Consider the following 26,448-nt stretch of genomic DNA (forward strand, 5'->3'; position numbering starts at 1 on the left):
GGTTTTAATCAGCTGCCGATGCCAAATGGTTTCATAAGGGAATCCCCTGTTCCTAGGGCCACCTTCTGACATGCTGTTGCTCCAGGATGCTGGGATGGGTCCATGCAAAGGTAAAAGCACTCTGAAGTCAGGAAGATATTGGTACCACCCTCCGCAGCTGAGCTCACTCCTTATTCTGAGCTCAGAACACTAGGCTTCCACACCCAGGGAATCACCAATCCTATACTTACTTTCTCGAGATCCCAGCATAAAGGAGTTAAAAGATACTGGAGTGAAATGACAGGTCCAGGAGAAAAAAACAACCCATCCACCAGCCAGGGGCAACAGTGGGGTCAGGGTACACAAACATCTGTGGGAAACCAGGGGAGATCCAGGGATTGGATGGATCAGTCACCCCATCATCTTCCACCATGAGGACTACTTCCCCAACCCCCATGTCAGAATTCCCCGCTCAAGCTACCCCAAGGTGTGGAAGGGTGCAAACTGAAAGGTACCTCAAATACACGCACACATGCCACCAAGGGGTGGACTGTCCATGTAGGCACAGGCTGAGCCATGGGAGGCAGTCCTGGCCCCGGGCCAGTCACACCGTGGATGGCTGCGAGGAGCTCCTCTGGCTGGAGCTGTGGCGGCTCAGGACGAAGGTGGAGGAGTTGCTCTTTTTGCTGACGCTGGTCTCTCCCGGCCGGCTGCCCTTCAGGTAGCTGGAGGAGCAGCAGAGGAAGCGCTGTACAAGTTCGTGGAAGAGGTGGCCGGTGAAGAGCATGTAGATCCAAGGGTTGCAGCAGCTGTTGAGGCTGGCCAGGAGCATGGCTATGATGAAGGCCGAGGCTGTCGGGGGGTGGGGGGGTAGGGGGAAGAGAACAGCCCATCACTACTGGAGGAGTCCCTACCATTTCCTGAGAACAGCCTTTCCCAGGTACCAGGTGCTGGGTCACAAAGTCTGTCTTCCTTCCATACCCTAGCTCTGGGCATGCACTCAACCTGCACACAGCCCCCGCCCCCAACACTTCCCAGGCTCAGCCCAGCCTAGAATGCTCTCTGTCCTTTCTCTCACCAAAAGCGTACCCGCCTCATGCTTCCGTCAGCAGGAGCTGCACTCGTCATGGCCACCTGTTCATTCATAACTCACCCAGCAAGTATCCAGTGCCTACGACTGGGAGTGCCCAAGAGCACAGGATCTGGAAGCTGCCAGACCTAGTTTGTATTTTCATGCCACCAGCACCATGTTCTTTAGTTCCCCAAGATACTGCTATTTGCTATCTTTCAGGGGAGCTCACAAGGGTATCCAAACCTCACAGGAATCTGCAAGGATTCAAAAACGCCTGGTATACAGCAAGTGCCCAACACACGGTGGCTGCTATCATGACCATGTGCCACACACCAGGCTAGGCAATGGGGACACAAAAACACAATGAGTAGCACCATAGGGTGGGCACGATGCAGGTCAGGGTGGGCACACCGAGGAGGGGTGCAACTCTGAGCGAATCACAGCCAGCCCCACAGAAACCGGCATTTGGGCTGATACCCGAAGGATGCTTACAAGTCTTCAGGCAAAGAAGGGAGGAAGGGTGCTCCGGGCAGGAGGAAGGACACAGGCAAAGGCATGGTAGCAAGAAAGTGTATGCTGTCTTCACAGTTGAGAACATGGAGGGTTCTGTGAAGATACCTCTAGGAGCACTGCTTCAGCACGGCAAATAGGACTCACACAGGAAAAAAGGTTACACTGAAATTATTTGAGGCACTGTGCAGAAGCTGTCATACTGCGGATTTATTGAGTTCCAGGCAAAATCAATGATCAACTTCTGACTGCTTGTCACAAATTCAAGCTTGAAGGGGAAAGAAAAATTCCTAATCCTGGGGCACCTGGCTGACTCAGTCAGTAGAGCATGTGGCTCTTTGATCTCGGTGTCGTGAGTTCAAGCCCCAGGTTGGGTGTAGAGTCTACTTTAAAATCAAAAGAAAAAGTTGGGGGGCCTGGGGGGCTCAGTCGGTCAAGTGCCTGACTTCAGCTCAGGTCATGGTCTCAGAGTTCGTGAGTTCGAGCACCACATTCATCTCTGTGCTGACAGCTCAGAGCCTGGAGCCTGCTTCAGATTCTCTCTCTCTGTCCCTCCCCACCACCACTTCCCCCTGCTAGCACTCAATCTCTCTCTCTCAAAAATAAACATTTAAAAAAATAAAAGAAAAGAAAAAAGAAAAATTCCTAATCCTATATACTTCCAAGTAGAAGGAGGGGGAAAAAAATCTGAGTTTCTTGCAATAGACTTCAATCTGACAAACTGCAGACCTCTCCTACCAATGGAGGAGCAGAGACCTGCAAGGAAAACCATGTACACGAGAATGCAAGAAGGGGAAATCTGCTGGTCTTGGTCTTTTCTGCAAAAAGTTTTCAAAAAATAACTCCAGAATTCGAGCTAAATCCAGGAAAGGATTTCTCACAGGGACAGAGGAGCCACAAGATCTCGATGCCACCACAGATGCAGAGCATGGAGACATTTGTAAGCAAAGTCGCCAAGCACCAAAAGGAGAAAAGTGTTTGGCTGCAAAACAAATGCAGTGGTTCTCAAGGTGGGATCCCCAGATCACCTGGGAACTTGTTAGAAATGCAAATTCTCAGGCCCCACCCTAGACCTACTGGATCAGACTCTGGGGGTGAGGTTCACCAGTGTGTTGTAGACAGACCTCCAGGGGGTTCACACACACACACACACACACACACACACACACGTTTGAGAACCGGTGGTCTAATTACTTGATGCACCTGTTGGCACAAAAGCAAACTACAACAGATAAAAACAAAAAATTTCACCAAAGAGAATGTTTAGAAAACAAAGGAGAAGCAGCTAGCTAATCCTTAGACTAAAATAGTAAAGAACAAAAAAGTGGAAAAGTGAAGGGGGGAAAAAGCCAGTACTACTGAATCCCTCATTTTCTCTAAAAGAGAATGAAAAAAATAAATATTTGATTTGGAGAGCTAAGACGATCAATTTAAGTTTAGAAACTCTGGTGAAAAGTGACTAAGCCTAAAAAGACTAAAAAGAGAATGTCCTCAAAATCATAATTAAACATATAAAATAAAGGAGGTAAAATTGACCTATAAAAAGTTAAAAGAGGGCACCGAGTAAACTATCAGACACAAAGGCAAGAATGTAGGTGTGTAAGGATATAAACAAGAGAGAAGGTCGTAGCAGGAATAAGTTCACCCTTGGACAGGAAGGCACCACTTTTGCCTAACTGTATACAGTTATAATTGTATCTTTTTTTTTCTTAAGCTACCTGCCCAACTCTTTACATTTGGATCATTTAACTCATTTCTCCTATTTAAAAAAAAAAAAGCATACAGAAACATCAACAACAAAAAAGTAAATAGTTAAAGGATTCCCAAGTAACCATAGGGAGATTTTCTACCTCTACATGGCCAGCCTGGGTGGAGGAGTTGAGACTAGGGCCAGCACCCGCTGCCCCCACCTGGTGGCCACAGACATGAATGACAGGCCTGGCCTGGCTCCTTGGGGGATGGATGAGCCTCTATAAACTGAACCTGCTTGTGTCAGGTTGCCAAATGTTAAGGGCACATTTGGACTTTTAAATTTGCCAATATCTTAACTATCCAGAGACATGAGTCCCCAGTGGTGGAAATGCAAGCCATCAGCAGAGAGGAGAGCTATTTGGGAATAAAAAACAGTCTATGGAGAACATTCCAAAGGAAGGAAGCAATAGGAATGAAGGCACATAAGAAAGAATGTTCAAGAACATTCAGGGACTTCCAGAGTTGGAGTGGGGGGGGGGTGTGGGAAAAGAAACTGGAACGAGCTAGGCTGAGGAGGATTTTGAATCCAGGCTGTCTGAGCTTTAATCTATAGACAATGGGGAGCCATTGATGGTTTCGGAGCAAGTAAGTGACTGACTGATTGCACCTCACTGGCTCTCTGCACTTATTGTACCTTGTTTAGGCCACACTGCTGCAACCTTCATAGGGTTTCAGAAGAACAGGAACAGAACAAAGCATGGAAAACAGTGTCCTCACAATTCATGATGTTGTTTCCAAGGGAGCACATAACAACAGCAATGCTGACCACTGGAATCACCCTCTCAAACTGGCACAGGACCATATGATTTTCAAATCAGACTCATCCCCATTTTATATGTTGAGGAAAGTGAAGGTCAGAGAAGGGACATGACTTCCCCAAGGACACACAAGTCACCCAGTGTTCCTACCTGAAATTAATAACTAGGTCAGCATTCACACATCAGGTTGGTACTAGTTAGCGAATCCTCTCAGTCCCAAAGCAAAGACACATGCTGGCCAGGCAATCACCCTCCTGGTGTGATCTGAGGGACAGAGACAGCAACTACCCTTTGCCCACACAGATATAATTGCCCATGGAGGCTAGGTACTGCCTGTTCCCAGTGATAGTCTTTAATATCTAAGTATACCTGGGACGGGAAACACATCGCTATCAGATCACCATTGTTCCTGGCAGAAATGTCTCCTGGTCTAGACTAGGGGCCAGCAAACTATATAGCCCATAGGCCAAAACCCGCCTGATGCTGATTCTTCTAAATAAAGTTTTATTGAAACACAGCCACACCCATTCATTGATATATTTTCTGTGGCAAATTTTGCATTACAAGGACAACGTTGAGTACCTATTACAGAGACCTTATACTCACCAGCCTAAAATAGTTACTGTCTGGCCCTTTACAGAAAAAGTTAGCCAATCCTTGATGCCTGTAGGAGGGGCAGATGTTAAAAAGCAGTGGGAAGGGGCTCAGAAGGGCAGGGGAAAACCCAGAGGGCACGCCCAGCACACTTCTTCCCATCTGACCAGAAGGAGAGCTGAGCAATGGCTTTGTTTCCAAGTTACCCAGACATGGCCCACGTCCTGGCTCTGCCACTTTGCACCTGAGTTTTCCAGGGCACGTCTCCTAACCTCTCCTAACCTCAGTTTCTCCATCTGTGACATGAGAGTAATAAAAAGAACTTCTTTACAGAATCACTGCCAAGTTTCATTAGACAGGAGATACCAAGTACCCACCACGATTCCTGGGGTTCAATAAAAGTCAGAACTTGGCAAACTTAGCTATTGTCATTATCACTACCATGATGCCCAATAAATGCTACTTCTCTTAACAATAAGAGTTAACACCAGCATGGGTGAAACAATGGGGAGAGGCCGCTCCCTGGGCTGGGCTGTGTCTCAGAATCTGAGACAGCTCAGGGTGGGGCACAGGACACAGTACACAGTGGCTGAGCTTCTGGAAGCTGCACTGCCATACGGCAATGTCTGTTCAGCGTGGCTCTTGGGCCAGACTGCATGGCCAAGAATGTCAGCTTATGGATTCGATTCCCGGCTCTAAATGCCTGTGTCACCAGTGGAACCAACAGACCTTATCTACCCTTCTCAGCTAGCTTGCAATTTCCTGATGGGTTTAAACAGATGAAACAATAGGCCATCTTCAGGGAGCGCTACGGGGGCGCCTGGGCTCTACAAAGTCAGAGGTGTGCTCAAACAAAGAACTAGCATTAGAGGAGAATGTTCTCACCTTATTCCACATTACTCGGGGTCCTGGGAATGTCTGATCTTGCCCAGCAAATGTCAGTGCTAAGATCTGTTTTAATGCATACGCCTGGCACAGCTGGGAGCAGCTGCCGTCTCTGCACTGTAAACTGCCATCTCTCCTTTCTGCTCGCTGCGTTCCAGCTCCAGGTTCTAGGACACGCCACCCTCCGGGTGTTCTATACTAAAATACTGTTTGACAGTCTTCTTTCAAAACACAAGCATCCACTGGGTAGCTGCTGCTGGTGGGACACTGAATGAAAAGGTGACTCAGAGTGATGCTGCCTCAGGCTGGCTCTAGCAAGTGTTCCTTGGATGCTGTGATGTCCCAGGCACAGGTCCTGCCCTAGGGGGCTCATCCCCCAGCTGCCAGGGAGCTGGCCAGTGTGGCTCACGGCTGAGTTCCTTTCAGGGCACTGCCTTTGGCCAGATCACAACACCCTGTCCCAGGGGCAGCTCGCGTGCAATGACCCATCTATGCAAATGTACAACAGTCTACCCTTTTGCCTAAATTCAGGCTACTCTGAAGGGCTGTCCCTGCTACCAAGCTCTGAGCCTGGTCCGCGGCCACACTTTCCATAAAGCAGAGAAATGACGAAGTCAGAGCACAGAAAGGAGGAGCTGGAAGTCAGAATCCACCAGACTCTTCAAAAGGTGTGGTCTATAGCTGCCAGGAGGATGGGGGCGAGTTCACAGAGGGGCCCCAGAGGGGCATGGGCTCAGTTGTCGGAAGGAGGAGCCAGGGACCCCGGATTCAGATGCAAATCCCTGGTGTCTGAACTCTCCTTCTCTGAGTCACATCTGCTGTATGAGCCTTAACATCCTTACCTATAAATTGGAGATAACACTCCCAAGGACTTTAAGAAAACTGGGGGAAAAAAGTATAAAAGGGCTTTGTGAATGGCAGTGTTAATTTAGGTGATTAGTATTATCATTAACAGAGAGGAGATATGACCAACTGCATACTTTTTTTAAAGCCCCAAGTTTGGGGGCTTCTGATCTCAAGTCGATTAAAGAAATTGTCCTTTGTCCTTTTTTCCAGAACTTCAAAAATTCAAAAAGAAAAAAAAATCAAAACCCAGAGCACTGGGATTGGATTATGTGATACCAAAGGAATTCCAGACAGTTCATTAGGAAAAACCTTCTCTGCCAGTGACATGAGAAACCCAAAAGGGAACGTGGTGGCAACCCCGGGAGAGGGCAGGATTTCAGGGTCTCAGAATCCTGTTTCTTCCACTTGCCCCCCATAAAAATAACATCTTTCCCCTGGATGGAGCCCTGAGCAGTGCAAACTGCTCTCTCTGGTCATTGCCGGAAAGGGAGGGTCCGTGGGAGGTACTGGGCCACAGACTGGGCCCTCACACCTACCTGGCCATGAGCTTGGGGCATTTCTCTGAGGAAGAGGATGTTCCTGCATTCTTTCCATGCCCTGTGCCCGCTGCTGCAGCAGCAGCCCTGGGGACCTGACCTCAAGGGAAAGACAGACGTATGACAGGCGGGCTGTTAAACAGGGAGGTGCAGCACTGGGGAACAGGCTGGTGGGTCCAAAGTTAAGGGTGATCTTCCAGTGGGAGCTCCTATGTGCCAAGCAGGGGAAGTGAGCAGAAATGGCCACCCACCAAAAGGCAACATACCCTGCTGGCCAACAGTACTCCCAGGAGACAGAAACAACTCTGCATTTCCACTCGGCACTGTGACTCATGGAGGGGTGGGCGGCAGAGGGCCACTTGAGGACGAGGACGGTATGCCCCAGAGCCTTCCACCCGCCTACCAGCCTGGCTTTACTCAAGCCCCAAGAACTCCCACGTTCGGATTTCCCGGTACCCCCTCCGCCCTGCCACCGAAGGCCCAAATTAGCCCAGAACAGCTGACGGGCAGCTGGCCACGGCCTCTCTGGGCTGTGTGTGCCTGAGGTGACCAATGCATTTCACGTACACTTCAAAGACGTATGGCTTATCTAATGTCTCTTATCTGGATCAAATCAAGCCTGTCAACTTTTATAAGAGGCCCTCACTCCAGAAACCAATTGCTTGGTACAAGGCCTCCTGGCCAGGGGATTGGAAATCTGGGTGTGAATCCCTTATTCCTATAGGGGCTGTGCAGGAATTTGAGAGTTGTATACTACCAAAGGCCTTTTTCTTTTTTTAATGAGTTTTGAATGTACAGTTACATAAAAATTGAATACTAATATGTATTACAATAGATCGCCTTCTTAGAAAAGACCACAATTTTACAACATTGGAATTGTTTTAAAATTCACAACTGTGTGATCTCCCCATGTATCCTAAAGTCAGGAATAGGAGCCAAATTCGTGGGCTATGGAGCTTTAAATGGGCTCCTATTGTGTCCCTGCTCAAATCTGGGAAACAAGTTGAACCGCCTTCTGGAAGCACAACCGCTGGGGCTTTCTTATAAATGACCAGCCCTTCTCTACCATGCAGGGAATGACAAGTCTTGCAGCCAATTTCAGCCTATGTGCAAAGGCAAACTGTGCATTTTGGTAACAGAGGTAAGATATTAAAGACTTACTACTCAGTACATAGTCAATGGGCCAGATGCACAGGCACCTGGATATTTGGTAAAAATGCAGACTCCTGGGCTCCCTCCCGGACCTCCTTCATTGGGATCTGCATTTTCACAAGATCCCCCACATGATCTGTGTGCTCGCTGAAGTTTGAGAAGTATCCCTCCAACAGGGAGAAAGATAGTACTAAAGTTACGTGCCTGATGATCTCAACATGTAGTGTGCTTCCTTGCATTGGCAGTTCCAACTGGCTCCCACAGCCCCCTTTTCAAATGTGGTTCCCTCTCTGAAACCCTCCAGGGTTTTTCACCAGGGAGTCAGAATCAACTGATGCCTCCTGGGGTAAACACTTGGGGTGGGAGGAGAATAAAGATCTCTCTTACTGCATCATCCCTTCGTGCTGTCATTATTTGTGTTTACAGACTGGTGACTGGGAATGGTGTGTCATTTGTGGCTCTGTCCCTGACTGCCAGCAAACACTGGAAAATAGGAAGAGGTCTGTAAGGGATGGAAGTGAACTGAAGCGTGAAATTAGCAGACGGGAAATCCTGATACGTCCAGCTGCCAATGGCAAGCTGGGAAAGCGAAAATGCAATTTCCCTGCTTGACCATAAGAGGTGGCTCTAATGTGATAAGTGGATTCTAACGTCATTCCTTGTATGAAAATGAGGTTCACACTCATATCCAGGTCAGGTGGAGAGAAAGAGAGAGAAATGGAATGACCAAGAGGGGCCATTTTGGTGTGAGGGGTGAGCCATGGAGCACAGGGCAACGGGCAGGAAGTGCCAGCTGGAGCATGACAGAGACTGGCAGAGGCTGCCCCTCCGTGGCCAGGAATCAGATCACAGGAATGGGGATGCTCGCACATGACTGCCTGGTTACACCCCCTCCCTGGCCACCCCCTATGCAAGTGTCCTCTGGGGCTTCTAAAATCCAGAGCTAGAACCTTTCCGCCTGGCTTCCTGCTGCCTCCTCCAGGTGGGGCTTTCGTTAGTCTTCACCTCTTCCCCTCTGAGCACCCATGGGCTTCCTTCCTCACCAGAAACCGCAGGCCTTCTGCTAAAATACTCCTGAGCTCACGATTCCCACCCCCAACTGCACTGACTCGGCCCAGGACCTGACATGTCTTGGAACTGCTCTCCTTTTTAAAGCAAATATTTATTAAGCACTTACTATATGCCAGGCACTGTGCCACGGGCACAGCCCACCCTCCCCACAGCCTAAACTCTATTCTTAACTCCACAAAACTGGGCTCCAGGCAGGTTTAGTCAATGGCCCAAGGTCACTGCTGACACCCCATCGTGCTACATACACCTCGGGACCTGAGAGCCTGACACCAGCCTAGCAGAAAATGGGGGTGTTGCCCCCAAAGCTCTGTAACCCACCTTGGCCTGGCTGTCCCATGTTTATGCAAATGTCAGCCGTTGGCCACAGGAGGGCAGGTGAGGAACTAGGGATTGGCTCCCTGCAAACTCTCCTCACTGGAGGACTGAGATACCAAGGCAGAGGTTGTATGGACAGGACCCTCGGAGGCACTAATGACTGCAGAATGAACTTCCCTCCTTCAGAGGAGGAAGGAGGCCTCCAGCTGGGGGAAGCAGGGAGGGTTTCATGGGAACACTGGATGAGGCTTCCATGTCCAGCTGTTCGAGTTGTGCCCTGCACAGCTCCTGGGAGCATCATTCTCACAGGCCAGGAGGTAAATGGTACCCACTGGAATTGTGCCACAGAGCAGCCCACGCTTGGACTTGGCCTGTGAAGGATGATGGGTCTCCACAGAAGAGACTCGGGGTGGGCATTCCTGTGGTGGGAAGAGAATCAGCGTGGGAGCAAAGCAAAAGGACCTCGTGGGGACTGACAAGTCATCTGGCCTGGCTGGGGGTATACTAAGCACACTGGCCAGAGCTCAGGGCAGATGAGGTTGCCCTCATTCATTAGATATCAGTTCAGGCGACACCTACATAGTGGGCCTAAACCACTGCTTCTCAGCCTGGGGCGATTCTGCCCCATAGGAGACATTCGGCAATGTCTGGAAACACTTTTGGTGGTTACAACCGAGGGAAAGGAGCCAGTGGCATCTAGTAGGTAGAGGCCAGGGATGCTGTGAGCCACCCCACAGTGCCCTGGATGGCCACCCTCCCAACAGAGATTATCTGGCCCAGAATGCCGTAGTGCCAAAGTCAAGACATGCTGCTCTCAACCAAAAGCTGGTGATGGAAAGGGAAGAGTCACCATGACAGGTGTGGTACTCCTAAGATGGAGGGGTCAGTGGGTAGCAGGAGTAGCTGAGAAGCACAGACTTTGAACCCAGGATGCCAAGAGGGTGGTGCTATGAGCGGACGTGCAGCCAGGTGGGTGTGTGTAGGGATACTGGGGCTGCAAAGAGCGTGCAGGGCTCTGGGGCAGGGCCAGGAATCAGCTTTTTAACAAGCACCCAGGAGATGCCAAGGCCGAACATGGTGGACCACCTTGAAAATGCTGGCCTGGGGAGGAGGGGCAGTGCAGTCTGGCAGTCTCTGGTGTGAGAGGGCTTGGGTTCAAATCCCAGCTCCACTGCTTACTCAACCGCATCCTCGAGCAGGTCATGCCTCTCCGAGCCTCGGTTTCCCCCTCTGTAAAATGGGGATGAAGCCCCCTCACCTTGCTGTGTTCAGGTGAGGATGAGAGGTGGGGCTGGGTACTCACCCAGTGGTGGTTACTGTCACCAACTCATCCGACTCCTCACGTCACCGAAGTGGATGCCCAGAGAGGGTGTCATGTTCTATCCCCATTGTTCGGATGGGAGTGACAGAGGCCCAGCCATCACACAGAGACGTGCCCCAAATCACAGAGATGGTGACAAGGCCAGGTCTCTGAAGGGGGCTGTCATCAGTGCTCACTGCTGTCTTCTGGGACTGACACAATGGGGTCTGGCAGAGCACAGGTCAGCCCCCACCCAGCCTCAGCCCCTGGGAGTGAGCCCTGTGGGGTTCCCTCTGCTTCCAGTAGTTGCCAGCACAAAGCAGTGGGGGTGTCAGGTGGACCAACCCCTCAGACAGCTGACCGGTCAGCCCAGGCTCTCCAGAGATGCCCTGAAGCCAGGGGCAGGCCTGCTCCAGGAACTGACCTCCTGACCCACAGCCCCCCACAGCCTCCCCACCATCCCAAACATCCATCAAATGGGAAAAAGTATATAGCAAAGCCTCATCCAACAGATCTTTCTTCTCTCTCTCTCTCTCTTTCTTTCTCTCTCTCTCTCCCTTTTGTTCTCCCTCCCTCTCTCTCTCTCTCTCTCTCTTCCTTTTCTTCTCCCTCTCCCTCTCTTTTTTGCCGTTATTAATCAAACCTTTTGGGGGGAAAAAAGGGTAAAGTCACCTGGGGCAGAAACTCAAAAGGAAAGCATGAGCATTAGCCAAGAACATAACTCACAACTGCTTAATGCCAAGAGTGTGATCGTTAACTGTCCATCTAATTGCAATTTACACCCAGAGGGGCCAAGTTTGAGAGCTCTTCAGGGCAAAGAATGATCTGTCCAATCTCCACCTGCCTGCCCTCCCTCCCCCACTGCTCTCCGTACCAGTGGGTCACCTGGAGAGCAGACCCCCTCTCCCCCGCAAGGTGTCTGGCCCACCCAAAATTTGGGCACAATATCCTCAGAATGGTGAGGTGGGCAGGGCCACATCGGAGGGACCACAGTTCCATAGAGAAAGGGAGGAGCTGGGCAGCTCATTTTCAGGCAGGGAAACACTTAAAACCAAGCCCCTGGGCATTTCCACCTTCCTCCTAGGACAATACCCCTGATAGATGTTTGGTTGCCCCCAAGTGACCACTCACTTCTTTCCCAGGTAGCCAGTTCTGTTGTTGGAAGGCTACTTAGAAAACCCTTATTTCTAAGGCACCTGGGTGGCCCAGTCAGTCGAGCGTCTGATTCTTGGTTTTGGCTCAGGTCATGATTTCACTGTTCCTGAGTTCCAGCCCCGCATCGGGCACGGGGCGGACAGCACTGAATCCCTACTTGGGATTCTCTCTCTCCCTCTCTCTGCCCCTCCCCTGCTCATGCTCGCTCGCTCTCTCTCTCTCTCTCTCTCCCTCAAAATAAATAAAAAAATAAACTTTAAAAATTTAAGAAAACAACGACAACAACAAAAGAAAACCCTTATTTCTCCCAAGTCCAACTCCACACATCCACTGCAGCCCGTCTCCAGCACCTTCCTCCTCCCATATCCTTCCTATTTGTTCAGCAAGCATTGGCTGAGCTCCCAATGGACGCCCTATGCTAGGCACTGTCACACAAGGTGTCCCTGTTGTGACAACGCTCCTAGTCCAGCCCTAACAAGTTTCTCCCCCACATACCAACCTCCCTATTGTCCAGCAGGCTCGGCTTCCACCCCCACCCCCTTACGCTGGGCTCTCAAGAGAAAAATGCCCACTTCCTCCCTCAGGAATACCTGCCAAAATTCTCAAAGTTGGTCTCAAGAATGCAAACAAAACTTTTAACAAGTCGGATGGGGGGAGAGGAGGAGAAGGGCGACACGGATCACATGGCCCCAGGTGCCACGGGTCCTATCAGGTCATCTGCACAGCAACCCCACAAGCAGGCTCTGCTTCCTTGATTATACACAGGACGAAGCTGAGGCCCAGAGAGATAGAACCACTTGCTCAAAGGACACACAGGAGAAAATGGCAGAGCCAACTCCAAGCACAGGCCAACCGTGTGGTTTTCTCTGCACGTGTGATGTGGGATTCCACAGTGCCTGTCTGCTGTCCTGGCCCACCAGATGGATCTCTTGGTTCTTCTGCAATCTCCACGCAGTGGAGGTCCCCACCCTGTTCTCGGGGCAGTTTCCTGCTCTCACAGAAATCGGCCATTTTGAGAGAATTCTGAAAGAACACTTTGGCTCATCTATGAACTTTGGCTCACTATGAACTGTGAGATTTTTTTTTTTTAATTCAAAAGCTTCTCCTCTAGCTTCCAGGTACCTTCTGCTGAACAGACAGGAGCCACAAATAGTGTTTGGTATGTACAGATAGCACACCTGTCCAACCCGCCCCCCCTCCTCTCTCATTTCTGCCCACTGGACCAGGCATTTCACAAACACTAGACACAGAGACTCAAAATCAGCTCCACTATACCAAGCAGCATTGACAAATCCCTGGAAATACAGATATGCCCCCTCTCCACCTCCTCTCTCAGAACTACTCCAGGGTCCGAGTCCTTGGGACCAGCAACAAAGCAAACCTACTGAGTTCAGCGGGGAAAGGTTGACCCAATCTTTGATACTGGGATTTGCTTATGAAGGATACATCTGGGGCTCGTCCAAACCTGCCATGGGTGTCTGGTCTCACTCCTACCTCTGTGGCCTCACTGGCCTCACCAAATCGGGGCTCCAACAGCAGGTGGCTGTTTTGGGTGGGGAGGAGTTCAAACATTACCATGATGCTCCTCTTCCTTTCTTCTTCTCTCACTGTTTTTTCTTGTGAACAATGGAAATACTGAAATTGAGAGTTTCCTTCTTTCCTTTGGCTCTTACAAAAAGGAAGCCCTGTACACAGCTCACCTCTACCCACAGAGCCTTTATTATTATTATTATAATCATGTTATAATCTTCCTATGCCTCTTCCCCTTTCATCCAAGTCTCCCCATATCTACTTTATCTCCCTGCGGTGCCCGAATCTTTGTGGCCTACCTCTCATTACTTTTGGAACAAGGAGAGCTCTAAACCCATGAAGGCGGCGCTTGGTGTGAATAAAGGGGTATGAGGTAAAGAAGTCCATCAAGAGCGATGTCCAAGAGAGCGATGTAAAAGAAGCATCTGGGTTTGGAGAGAATGCCAGAGCACACAACCCCTACAGGAGGCAGAGACTTGGAGCCCTGTGAAGGACCACGAGGCCAGCTGCCAAGACAAGCATGGTTTCTCCATTCACTCAGCCCATGATCTGTAGCCAGTGGTTCAGGAGTTTCTTATTCTCTCAGAGGTGTTCATCATGAAGCTATTGGCAGGAACAGACCCCACATTTGCCCCACTCCCTCCACCTCCATCTGTAGCTGTCTGCCCCTGGGCTTCCCCGAAGGAATGTCATGCTGCTCTCAACGGGTTTCCTGAGCTTGCAGCCTCCACTCCCCAGGAGATGAGCAGAGTGAGGGGCCCTGATCTCGCTGTTTTGCATCTCTTCTGAATTCCCTTCCTCTTGGAAAGTGGGGGCTGTGCATTCATGCTGCGGTGCTGATCAAAATCTGTTGAGTAGCTCAAGTGTACCTTTCTTTTATTCCTTAACACTTATGATAGCCTTGGGACAGAGTCATGTCTCCAAAGTGACTGTAAACACCATCATTTCTGATGGCCCAACCTGCTACTTGCACTTATCCCAATTAATGCCAAGCGGGCACAGAGTTTACGGTCCAGCTGAGCCCATGTCCACTCAGACCCGCTGCAGCCCTGAGGCCGAGGCACGACTTGGCCAGGCTGGTGACCAGAGCCCAAGTCCTTGATGCTTGATGGGCCTGGCACGTGGGGACTGGGCGCTGGCTCGTGGCAGCGGTGGTATCATGAATCCCCTGCTGTCTGCACTTGTTCTCTTCTCACAGTACCCAAGACAGAGTGTCGAGGAAGACCAGGGGGACCTACGCTCTCCGTGTGACACCCACCTTTTCCTCTGAACTGGGAAAGAAGCACAGGAACACAGGGGAGATAGGAGGTTCCTAGAGTCTGTTTCTTTCCCCACTCCTGGAGCCTGAGAACAGGGGTCCGGCTCTACTGAAGGTCTTGCCCGGAAATCCTCAGGGGACCACATGTACCCAAAAGGCCTCTGGCCCCCACTTTAGCTGAGGGTTCCCTCTCTCTCTGTGTTTTAAAACAGAGAAATGGACTGTCTGGTGTACTTTTAAAGTGTAGAATTGGGGTGCCTGGGTGGCTCAGTGGGCTAAGCATCTGACTTTGGCTCAGGTCATGATTTCACAGTTTGTGAGTTCGAGCCTCCCATCAGATTCTGTGCTGATGGCTCGGAGCCTGGAGCCTGCTTCGGATTCTGTGTCTCCCTCTCTCTCTGCCCCCTCTCCCCCCCCCCCCATTCTCTCTCTCTCTCTCTCTCTCTCTCTCTCTCTCTCAAATATAAACATTAAAAAAATAAAAAGAAAATAAAAGAAAAGAAAACAAAATAAAACAAGGTAGAGAAGAGGACCCTTCACCTGAAATCCCACTAGTAAGCACTGGAAGGAAGACTCCCCAGTATATCTCCCCAGGATCTGCTCAGTATCAGTCTCACTTCCTCAAGGGCTAGTGTCTGAGCCCTCAAGACTCAGGTCTGAATCTTCAGCTTCTGCCCAGGAAACAGGTGTAGCCTGATGCCCTGATTAGAAACACCCACTGCTGGCTTTTGCCCAACCCAGCTCCATACTCATGTGTCCTTCATAAGAAGTCTGGCACAGGACAAAATAGCTCTACTCTGCCTCCGATTTGCTGTGTGACCGGGAGCAAGTACCTTCCCCTCTCTGGACCCCTGAACCCTTTCTTCAAGGCATGACCACAGGCTGCACCTTGGAGCCAGGCTGGCTTTGCTGAGTCTTCATAGCAATCCTCACCCCACACTGCCCCAGCCTGACATCCCACAGGTGCTCAGTACATGTCGAATGATAACTGCCCTGGCCACTAAGGCAAACACTAGGTTAACGGGGAGGGCTGGTTAAAGCCAGGAGTCTGTGGTTTCTGGAAGAGAGCAAAGCTAAGTGATCCAGCTGAATGAAGGGAGACTTCTGCTTCCATGGGAAGGTTGTATTTTAGACTGTTGGGAGCAGGAGTGATTATATTTAAAAATGGGACATTTTTGCAGAAAGGGTGAAAGCAAACCCCTCCATGTTTCCTTATAAGCATCTGACTCACCTGCATCCCAGTGTAGTGTTACGAGCTTTTACCCTCAAACAAAAAGGTGTAAGTCAGTTGCCACCTCGGATCATCCCTCCTACTCTTTGCAAATGAGCTGCTGGAGACGTGTGCACTGAAGGCCAAGCTGCCAGGAGCCTGCAGCAGCCCAGTGGTGGCCACAAGCCCCAGGACCCAAGGTGCTCTCTGCTCTCCCAAGCTCCCTCCGCACAGACTACTCCATTCTACGCTCTCCTCCGGGCCTTCCTGACAGTGGCCAAGTTCAGACAACAGCCTCTGGCCACCCTCAGCCCTGACCTCCTCAGTCCTCCAATCTGGAAGTGCATTCCCTGCCTACAGAAACCACCCAGGCTCCCAGGTCAAATCAGAAAGTGTGCATCTGGGCTCCCTTCCTTTCCCCCACCCCCACTCCTCCCCAGCACAAGCAACAAACAGTCTCTAGTCTCAGGCATCCCCAGCCCCTCTACCTTCTGGGGCACCCACCTCTCTACTTTGAGGGTTACCACCTCCACCAGGGAAGGGGTTCAGGGACTCTACGTCACATCCCCCGAAGCCCCAGCCACCACATACTGTGTGTTTGGGCTGACTTGAATTTAAAGTCAAGTTCAACGCAAATTTAAAGCGGTGGAAGCTTTAGACTTGAGTTCTTCTTTTTTTTAAGTGTTTATTTATTTTTGAGAGAGCATGCAAGCGGGCCAGGGGCAGAAAAAGAAAGGGACAGAAGACCTGAAGCAGGCCCTGGGCTGACAGCAGCGATGACGATGTGGGGCCTGAACTCACGAACTGTGAGATCATGACCAGAGTCCAAGTCTGGCGCTCACCCGACTGAGCCACCCAGCCGCCCCACACCTGCGTTCTTAAGTTTATTCCACCACTGGCTAACCATGTGGGAAAGTCACCTGAACCTCAGTTTTCTCATCCATAATAATGAACCATACGCCCCATATGTAGCCCAAGGACTGTGCTAAGGACTTGGCGTGCATTTTCTCATTTCATTCCCTTACTGCCTGATGAGAGCTGGCAGTTTCATCACGGTCATTTTACAGAAGAGTAAGCCAAGGCTTAGGGAAGTTAAGCCCCCAAATCCCTTGATAATGGAGCCATGACTCAAACCCAGCTCTGCAGGATTCCAAGGCCCACCTCCCCGGCATGAGACCCCTAGAGCCCTGGACGTGCAGAGACAGCGAGGCAAGGACGCCGCACTCCCCACCCCGTCCCCCGCCAGTTCCCCACCAGCGCTACCTTCCTTGGGCGCATTGGCGTCCCAGACGCTCCACATCTGAACGAAGAAGAATGGCGTCCAGCACACGATGAAGGCCAGCACGATAATGAAGGTCATCTTGACGGTGCGGATCTTGGCCTTGGAGATGAGCTTCACGCTGCTGACGCGTGCCAGAGCCGCGCGCCCAGCGCTGCCCGCCGCCGCCGCGCCCTCCTGCCCCTCCGCCGCCGCCGCCGCGGTCTTGAGCCGCAAGTTCTGCCAGATCTTGAAGCTGATGAGGCCGTAGCAGACGGCGAGCACGATGACAGGCACGATATAGACCGCGAGCGTGATCCACGTGATGTAGGCCTTGGGCCCCCAGGGCTGGATGAAGACCGCCCAGCAGTCGAAGACGCCGTCGGCCACCTCGCGCAGCGAGAAGATGTGCACTTGCGGCGCGCTGGCCACCAGACACCCCAGCCACGTGGCGAGCACCGCCAGGCGGTCCGCGCGGCGACGCAGCGCCCGCAGCGGCTGGCAGATGGCCAGGCAGCGGTCGAGAGACATGAGCAGCAGCAAGTAGGTGGAGGCGAACATGCCCACCACCTGCAGGTACTTGACCAGGCGGCACAGCAGGTCGGGCCCGTAGAAGCGGAAAGTGATGTCCCAGAGCAGTTGCGGCAGCACCTGGAACACTGCCACCACCAGGTCGGCTATACTCAGGTGCTTCATGAAAAAGAAAAGGCGCGAGTGCTTGTGGCGCGTGGTGCGCAGCGCCAGTAGCACGCACGCGTTGCCGCTCAGCGCCAGGAAGAGAATGAGGCACAGCACGGCCACCTCCACGCGCGCCAGGGCCTCGTTGCGCTGCGGGGGCCCGGCGGTGCGGTTGCCCTCGGCTCCCGGCGGCGCCTCGCTGCCATTGACCGCCTCCGCGCTCCAGTTGGCCGCAAGCGCGCCCTCCATGCCCGTGGCTGCCGCGCGCCCCTGGCCTTAGAGCCCTTTAAGGAATGGCGCTGCGGGACGGGACCCGACGCGCAATCCGGCGTGCCTGGGGGCTCCTCGGGTTCCACTGCCTGAGACCCCTCGGACCGATCTGCTGGGTCGGAGCCTGAAACAAACCCAGAGGGCCGTGAGAAGACCAAGCACTTCTCTCCCGACGCACTTGCGGTTCAGTTGTCCCCTTCCCAGGAAGCCCAAATTATTTGGGACTAGGAGCACAACGGCCGGCCCGGGGGTTGTTCAGCCGCCACCCCAGAAATCCCCGCTTGAGGTACCTCCTCTGAGCCACTGGAAATGAGCGGGAATCTACCAGACTGCCAGCTCCTTGAAAAGGGAGGGTCGGAATCAGCCACTGTCCTCCGGGACTGGGCCTCCCAAAACAGTCTACCTCTCCCAGAGATTCCCAAACTAGCTACCCGCCACGCCCCCCGACCCCAGCACATCCATCTTCCGCGAGACGCCCCAAACAGCCATCTCTCCCAGTAAACGTTACTGCAGTTATTTCCCCCCGGAGATCCCCCAAACAATTACTTGCCTGGGAAACCCCAGCTCAGGACCACCCCTCTCCAACCTCCTAAGATCCCTCCTCACCCCGGACTCCCACAATAAGTGCTTCCGTGGAACCCCAATCCAGCGGTCCCTCCTGGAAGAACTCCGGTCTCAATACCTACCCCTCAGGACTCCCAACTGCTGTTCCCACTACCCCTCCCATGAGGATCCTTCAGAGCCCAGCAGCGTCAGCAAGCCAACGCGCGCCTCAGCCCTCGACAGTTAAGGGCTGTGCATCTTGCTCCTGAGAAGTCTCATTCCAGGCTCTGGGAGCAACGGGCGTGCCTCCAGGTGCCAGAGTCGCGAGGCACCCCACCACCTCCACTAGGGTTCCAATGGCTCCACCAGCCCCAGTCAACCCGTCCACCCGTATGCAAGACCCAACTACCTGCACCCAGTCCTCGAGCTGGCCTAAAGTTGGCTCCCTGGGGAAACTGCACCGCCGCGGACAGCTCCAAAGACGCGTGCGCTCCCAACCCAGACTGGGGTGGCTGCTGGCGGCACCCAGTCTGATACTTTGGTGAGGTCTCAGATTCTGAAACCTCAGCTGGAATCCCGTCGCCCGCACCTAACCGGTCCCTGGATAGGGACAGAAGGCGAGCGAGGAGAGCAGCCGAGGCTGTGCGCGCTGACAGCGTCAGGATGAGGCGCTGTCTGCTGGTGGCCCGCTTTTCTGCAGCGGGGACCCGGGCTGCACCACCACAGGAGTCCGCTGGGAGGCGCGGAGGGCCGCCCCCCACGACCCCCGCAGAGCCGAGTTACTCGCCCAGCGATTGCCCCAGAGCGGTAACAGGCTTATTTCAAAGTAGCTTAAAACAGCAAGAGGGACGGAGCTCGTAAATAACCTGCTTGGTTTCTTCCTTTCTTGGTTTATAAGCTCTTGACTCTCAGGCAAATGGGAGGTTTGAATAGCGGTGTTTTCCCCTGAGTGGATGGTGATGAAGTTACAAAAGCATTTAACTGATACTTCCCAAACATCAGGTTAATTTCGGCGCTTTTATTTTTCCCCTCCCAGGAACTTGTTCTACTGGATTTAGCAGTGAATTCAAGTAAATCCTTAGTTTGCAATACTTTTGTTCCTATTCCCATTCCTGAGGAATGAGAAACGCCTTCTATTCTAATCAACGCTGGCAGAGGGCTTCATTCTTTAGGTAGCTTTAAGGAAATATCTCAAGAAAAGAAAAGAATCTATCTTCATTTCAAAGTGCTTTTCTCAGTCTGTGGCCAGAAGCCATTTCTGCCTCTTTGCCACACTTCAAAATTAAAACCCAACATGATGCCAAAGGAAACTGAAATGGTAAGGACAGCTTCTTCTGACTCCAAACTCCTTTCCTATTCTAAAATCAGGCTGTTGTTGTTGTTGTTGTTCTTGTTGTTGTTGTTTCTTTCAAGTGACTTTACAGAGGCCAAGAATGAAGACAGGGAAAACCAGGTGAGGATTCAAAAATGAACAAGGCTCTTTAAAATTTAAATGCATACTTCGTCCTGACATTTCATTTCTCTCTCTTTTAATTATGTGGAGAGAATTGAGTTAGCCAAGGACTGGGTTTGCCGAATCCACAATTATAGCCCTGTGCCAAGACATCCTAGGGACAAACCATTCCTCTGTACTGGTCCCAAGGTTCTTAGAGTTGAGTGAGCATTCCAGGATGGGCCTGGGGATTCCAGCAGCATTGGAAAAGGATGATAGCTGTCTTTCTTGCCCTTTGGGAGCTAGCTGCATCATAATGTTGTTACAAAACAAAATTCAAGCGAATAGATTGTAAAGATCTTACTGGCTTTATTCAGCAATTTGTAAATCAAACGGCCTCCCATATAATAGATGAAAAGGAGCCAGCCCCAAGGAGCTTTACAAAGTGAAAGACTTTTATAGGCAGAAGGAAGCCCCGGAACACAGAATATGGAAGTTTTACAGGCTACAGAGTGACTGGTTATCGCAAGGTTACTTTCCCGACAGGGGACGGCAGGGATCTGTTGGACAGATTGTTCTCTAGTGCCCATCAGGCAGTTCCTGACTGACTGGTTTGAAACTCCATCTCTGGAAGAGGTGAAACTGAAACTCAGTTTGGTGATGTGGGGCTTAGCATATGCAACTCCATTTTGGGTCTGTTGTCTTTTTTTTAATGTCATTTATTTTGAGAGAGAGAGAGAGGGTACATGGGGGAGGGGCAGAGAGAAAGAGGGAGAGAGAGAATCCCAAGCAGGCTCTGCACTGTCAGCAAAAAGCCGACATGGGGCTGGATCTCATGAACTGTTAGATCATGACCTGAACAGAAACCAGGAGTCACTGACTGAGCCACCCAGGTGCCCCATGGGTCTGTTGTCTTGTTTTTAACAACATTAACAACTAGCCTTTGTCACACAAATTACAGATTAAAGTTACAAACTACTCAGGTGAGCATTAAGTGATCTTGACTTGTTCCCTGGGCCTCAGTTTCCCCATATGTAAAATGAGAGGGCTGTCAAAAGAGCCAGTCTCTGAGATCTCACCCTTCTGGTTTTCTGGAGTTTGATGATGTATGCCATCTGAGAACCTTATTCTAGAAGGTAAACCACATCTGCCCCACCCCATGATGGGATGAGGAAGGGTTTGCCCCAAGCACCCCTGATGGGATATATTATACTTACCCATCACCTTTCTTATAGTACATACCTATCTATAAAATGTGTTGAGAAAATGATTAATGGATTCCCCAAGAACATCCCTCAGTAAATTGATCACTAGAGTCAGACCCTTGCTTCCCAGAATAGTATTTGTGTAAATCTGGCTGAAGGGGGGGGGGGCTCTATGTGAGAAAGCATGTCATTGTCACTCATACACATGGCCCATTCTTCCTGAGAGAAAGCAATGACAAAGATAAAGCATGATACTTCTAATTCCACAAACATGACAATTGACAATGGATGTGACAACACACCCCCTATTAAGGAATTGGCATAAATAGATGCATCTTCCATTTGTAGATGCTTTTGGCCTAGGTGAGGACACAACAAGACATAACCAGAGAGAAAAAGCATTTGGGGGATATAACTGAGCTTGGAATAAAAGCAGACTGTTCTTTTGCAGAAGAAAAGGTTTATTGAGAATCAGGAGCTTTGGAAGCTGTGACTGACTTTTTTTTGGAGAAGTAGGGCCCTGAGGAGCACAGAGTCATTTCAAAGTGGTTGTTAGCCTCCAAACAAGCAGAACAATTGGAATTCTCATGTTGTCTCTCTTACAGATGAGGAAACTGAGGTTCAGAGAGGGTGAGGGGCTTGGTGCAGGCACACAGCTGGTTCAAAACCAGCATGGCTGCAAGAAAGCATGAGGCAAACCTAGAGAGGTCTGCCAGAGTCAGGCCACTGAGCCTGACAGCCTTGTTAAGGGACTTTGCGGTCTCTGAGTGCAGGGACACTGGGAGCCAGGGAGAGGCGGGCGGTTACTGGTTACCCGGTTACCTGATGGAGATGCGATAAGAGATAATGCATTTGCATCAGCTGGAGGAAGGACTGGAAGGGGGCAAGTGGCAGGAGGCAAATGGAATAAGAGCCCACTGAGAATGGGGCTCGCCTGAACAGCAAGATGTCCAGGTTGACATGGCAATGACAGGTGACGTGCCCAAGGTCCCACTGCCATCAGAAATGAAGCCAGACCATGGCACCTGGGTGGCTGAGTTAGCTGAGCGTCCAACTTTGACTCAGGTCATGGTTTGTGAGTTCAAGCCCCACACTGAGCTCTCTACTGTCACACAGACCCTGCTGCAGATCCTCTGTCCCCCCTCTCTGCCCCTCCCTTTCTTGTGCTCTCTCGAAAATAAATAAAACTTTTAAAAAATAATAAGATAAAAGAAAATAAAAAGAAATGAAGCCACACCAAAACTCTAGTCTTTGCATAGACCAAGCCACCTCCTGTGTCACGAAAGGCCTGACTGAGCAGCACTGAAAAGGTTCTGGAGATAAAAACTGGAAGGATCTTTTGGGGAAGGAGAGGGCAAGGGGGTGTGGTCTGAGGAAAGGAGATAGACATGGGACTTGAACCAGTCCCTAGGGACACCCTAAGAAAACCAAGCTTTCTTTTCCCATCTGCCACCACTGCCTGGGTCTATCTGTCCATCTCTGGTAGGAAGAAGGAACCTACGGGAAATTCCAGTGACTCAACAGCCTCCAAACACAAACACTGTCCCAAGCCCCAGGCAGCCCCATCTCTCCTCCTCCTCCACCAATTCCAACAGCCTACTTGATTCCTTTTTATTATTATTATTTTTTTTAAAAAGGCATTTCTTCCCAGAGGGGCACCCAACAAAACATCCTTTCTTCTTGGAATGTTGACACGTTTTGACAAAATGTACTATTTCTTGAGCTATGTTATGCACATTCATTCAGTAAGTATTTTCTCAGCACCTGCTATGTGCCCAGTTGGTGACCCTGAATCACAGCACCCAGAGGCAGTGCTGAGTCTGGAGTTGAACTCTACCCACCAGGGCTCCTGAGGAGGATGAGAAAATCAAGACAAGCATGACAGGGATTCCTGTCTGAATTCAGAGTTCCGATTCCACCAGGAACACGCTGCCTTATACGACCAGGGGCAAGCCCCCACCTCCCTGGTCTCCATTTCCTCTCCTTAAAATGAGAGTACTGGACAATCTCTAAGATCTCTTACTGTTCTATCTGAAACTTTACTTATTATTTTTTGAGAGAGAGAGCAAGCAGGGGAGGGGCAAAGAGACAGAGAGAAAGAATCCTAAGCAGGCTCCAAGCTGTCAGCGCAGAGCCCAACGTAGAGTTCGAACTCACAAGCCGTGAGATCATGACCTGAGCCCCAACCGAGAGTCAGATGTGTAACTGACTGAGCCATCCAGGCGCTCCCTATCTGTCATTTTCTAAGTCTTGGCAGCAAAACACACACAGCCAAGCAGTGGGCACAGAACAGATTGTGTGGTGAGCATCCTCAGGGCACAGAGGTGACTGTGTGCACACAGTCTGGTACTCAAGGAAGAGTGATTATGGACTGTACCGGAAAGACTATGGTGCTCCGCCAGGACACGAAGTCTTCAACAACTGAAATACCATTTTTCACCTATCAGACTGGTGAGAATGAACAAGAAAAAGACCCCGGGGGGTGGGGACCTGATGCTCTCACACACTGCTGACGGGAATGCATTTCGGAATAGCCTCCTTAGAGGCTGTATGAAAAGCCTTGAAAACTTGGGTACTCTTTGACACAGTGATTAATCCTCCTAGTGACATAACTTAAGGACACAGTTGGGCAAGAAGGCAAAGAAATATGTATACAGATGTCAATCAAACATTATGATAACAGTGAAACAGGACAAATGGAACAACACTGTTATATACCTCCAGTGAAAAGTGACAGAAAGGTTAAAAATGACAGGGGGGATCTGTGTTAGTTGACACAGAACGGGTGCGTGTGTGTGTGTGTGTGTGTGTGTGTGTGTCTGTCTGAGAGAGAGAGGAAGAAGATGGTGGAGGAGGAGGAGGAGGGGGGAGGGGAGGGAAGGAGGAGGGAGAGAGGGGAAGGTGAGGAAGGAGGAGGAGAATTCTCTCTAAAGGATGTTACAAACACACCAACAGCAGTTATCTCTGGTATTTGCAGCACGTATGGATTATTTTTGCAACATGAAAGGGAATTCTATTCCCAAAAAGGCTTATCCCAGACTGATGTGAATAACTCCAGCCTCCACTTTCTGCTTCACCTTTGCTGTGCAAAGTGTTCTCCCTAACATACTGGAGAAGTCAGGGTTCCCTGCAAGCCTCCAGTGGGGGCTGAGCAGCTAGTTTGTGTCCTGGTCCTGCAGCAGGGACCCCCTTGGAAGGCCACAGAGGGAACAGAAGAGCTGCTTCTTCCTGCCCCACCCCCAGCTCTTCCCGTAGCTGTCAAGCACACAGCACTTTCTCTCCACCTGTAAGGTGCTTGTGACACTTCATCAACAGCATCCTAAAGGGCCATGCTCCAACAACATGTCCTCACAAGAAAAATGCACCATCCAGGACAGAACAGCCGGGGTCCCTCAGCCCATACTCTTGGAGGCAGCCCAGGTGCAGGAGCTTTTCCCTAAGAGCAACATCCCAGAGCTGAGCCAGGAGACCCGATGAGGGCAGGACCCCAGGATTCCAGGGCACTAGGACTAGGAAGAACAGACACACATCTACGTACATTTCCACAGGACAGGTCTGAGGCGTGGAAAGGAGGAAGGGCTTACCTGATGTCACCCAGTGAAACACAGGCTGAGCTGCGACCCATACGCCAGGCTCGGGGTGCTGAGTAAGCTCCCTGCTGACCAGACTGTCTCTCCAACATGGCATAAACACCACATAGTTCCAGTCCCCAGTACACTCTTAATTCCACCCCACAGTCCCTTGCAAGCCCCTGGCCCACCCGCCTGCCTCCTCTGCTTCCCGCAGTAGGCCCAGTTCCGTGCACAGGACCCCCGACACTCCCTGCCCTCAAGCAGCCTGTCCCTTCCTGGTAGTACCCTTCCTGCTCATCCCCTTGTCAAATCCCACACCTTACCCACTTTGCAAATGGAGAAAATGAGGCACATGACAAAAAGCGACTGCCCAAGATTGCCCCGTTAACTGGTGTCACAACAGATCTCTGCTCCTTCCTAGTCTGTTGCTCCTTTTCTGAGAACTGAGTTCTGGAACTCTGGACGTGGGTGCCAGAGACTGGACAGCCACTCCCTCTGCTACCTCCCAAATGGATGCTGCTAAACCCCCAGCTCTCCTGAGGTCTCCTCATCTCTGCCTTTGGGTTCCCGTAAAGTTCAAGGCTGGCAGAGGAGGACTCAATGAACTGTCTCACGCAGGCTCACTTTAGGTAGACGCATGGCCCCTAGAACCAGCGTTGTGTGGAGGGACGAGGCAGGCCTACATTCAAGTCTCGATGCTGCCACATACCCACGGTCTTACCCTGAGAGACAGCCCCAGCCTCTCTGTGCCTCACTTAACTCAACTAACAAGCGATGATGGAGATAATAGCCATGTGCTCCAGTGACTACGGCTACATAACAAATTGCCCCAAAAGGTAGCGCTTTAAAACAACATTTATTTTGCTCATGATGGTTTGGGCAGCACTTGGCCAGGATAGCCCAACTCTGCTTCATTCAACATCGGCTGGAACAACTCAAAGGCTGGGGTTGGAATCATTTATGGCTCATAAAGGCCAGGTCTCACGCGGGTAGCGGTTGGTTCTGGAGGGTCATAGCTGGGGCTGCAGTCAGAGCGCCTGTGAATGAGCTCCTAGGCTGCCTCGCACATGGTGGCTGAGTTCCAAAGGCAAGTATCATGTGTATGAGAGAGAGAGAGAGACAGAGAGAGGGAAAGATCCAGAAGGCAGCTGCAGCCGTGTCACCAGAAGTCACAGTGCATCCCTCCACCACATTCTTTTCAATGAGGCAGTAACAAAGTCCCACCCACATTCAGGAGGAGGGGAACTGGGCTCTGCCTCTTTCAGGGGGAGGCGCCGGGGGCAAATGAGACCAAGAGTATTGCTGTGCCATTTGTGGAAAATATACAATCACACCAGGTTACTAAGTTCTTCAAGAAGATCCGATGAAACAAGAGCTAGAACGGCACCTGGCCCGTGGTGGGTACCAGCAGCTGTCAGGGGGTCGCTGCCTACAAGGATGCCCAGAAGTCTGGACACTGCAGCTTAGAAACCAATGGCCGCGTCCAGAAGATCAAGCTGGAACCTGTCCTCTCTACCCCAAGCCAAAATGCTTGAGGCTCACTTCACAGTCCCCTTCATTTGAGTGA

The 26,448-nt window shown here is 51.1% G+C and overlaps 1 protein-coding gene across 1 annotated transcript; it reads right to left on the minus strand.

The window, feature by feature from the left end:
- Window positions 1-583: 583 nt before the first annotated feature.
- Window positions 584-18,108, minus strand: OXTR (oxytocin receptor). The gene is made up of 2 exons (XM_047097442.1): window positions 17,187-18,108; window positions 584-831 (listed from the first exon to the last, which is right to left on the minus strand). Exons 1-2 carry the CDS (start codon window positions 18,106-18,108, stop codon window positions 584-586), a joined length of 1,170 nt encoding a protein of 389 aa, XP_046953398.1.
- Between the last annotated feature and the right edge of the window lie 8,340 nt (window positions 18,109-26,448).

The sequence above is a fragment of the Lynx rufus genome, unplaced genomic scaffold, assembly GCF_022079265.1.
Source record: "Lynx rufus isolate CCGP_SWC_20201006 ecotype Redwood Valley unplaced genomic scaffold, mLynRuf1.p SCAF_4, whole genome shotgun sequence".
Classification (NCBI taxonomy): Eukaryota; Metazoa; Chordata; class Mammalia; order Carnivora; family Felidae; genus Lynx; species Lynx rufus.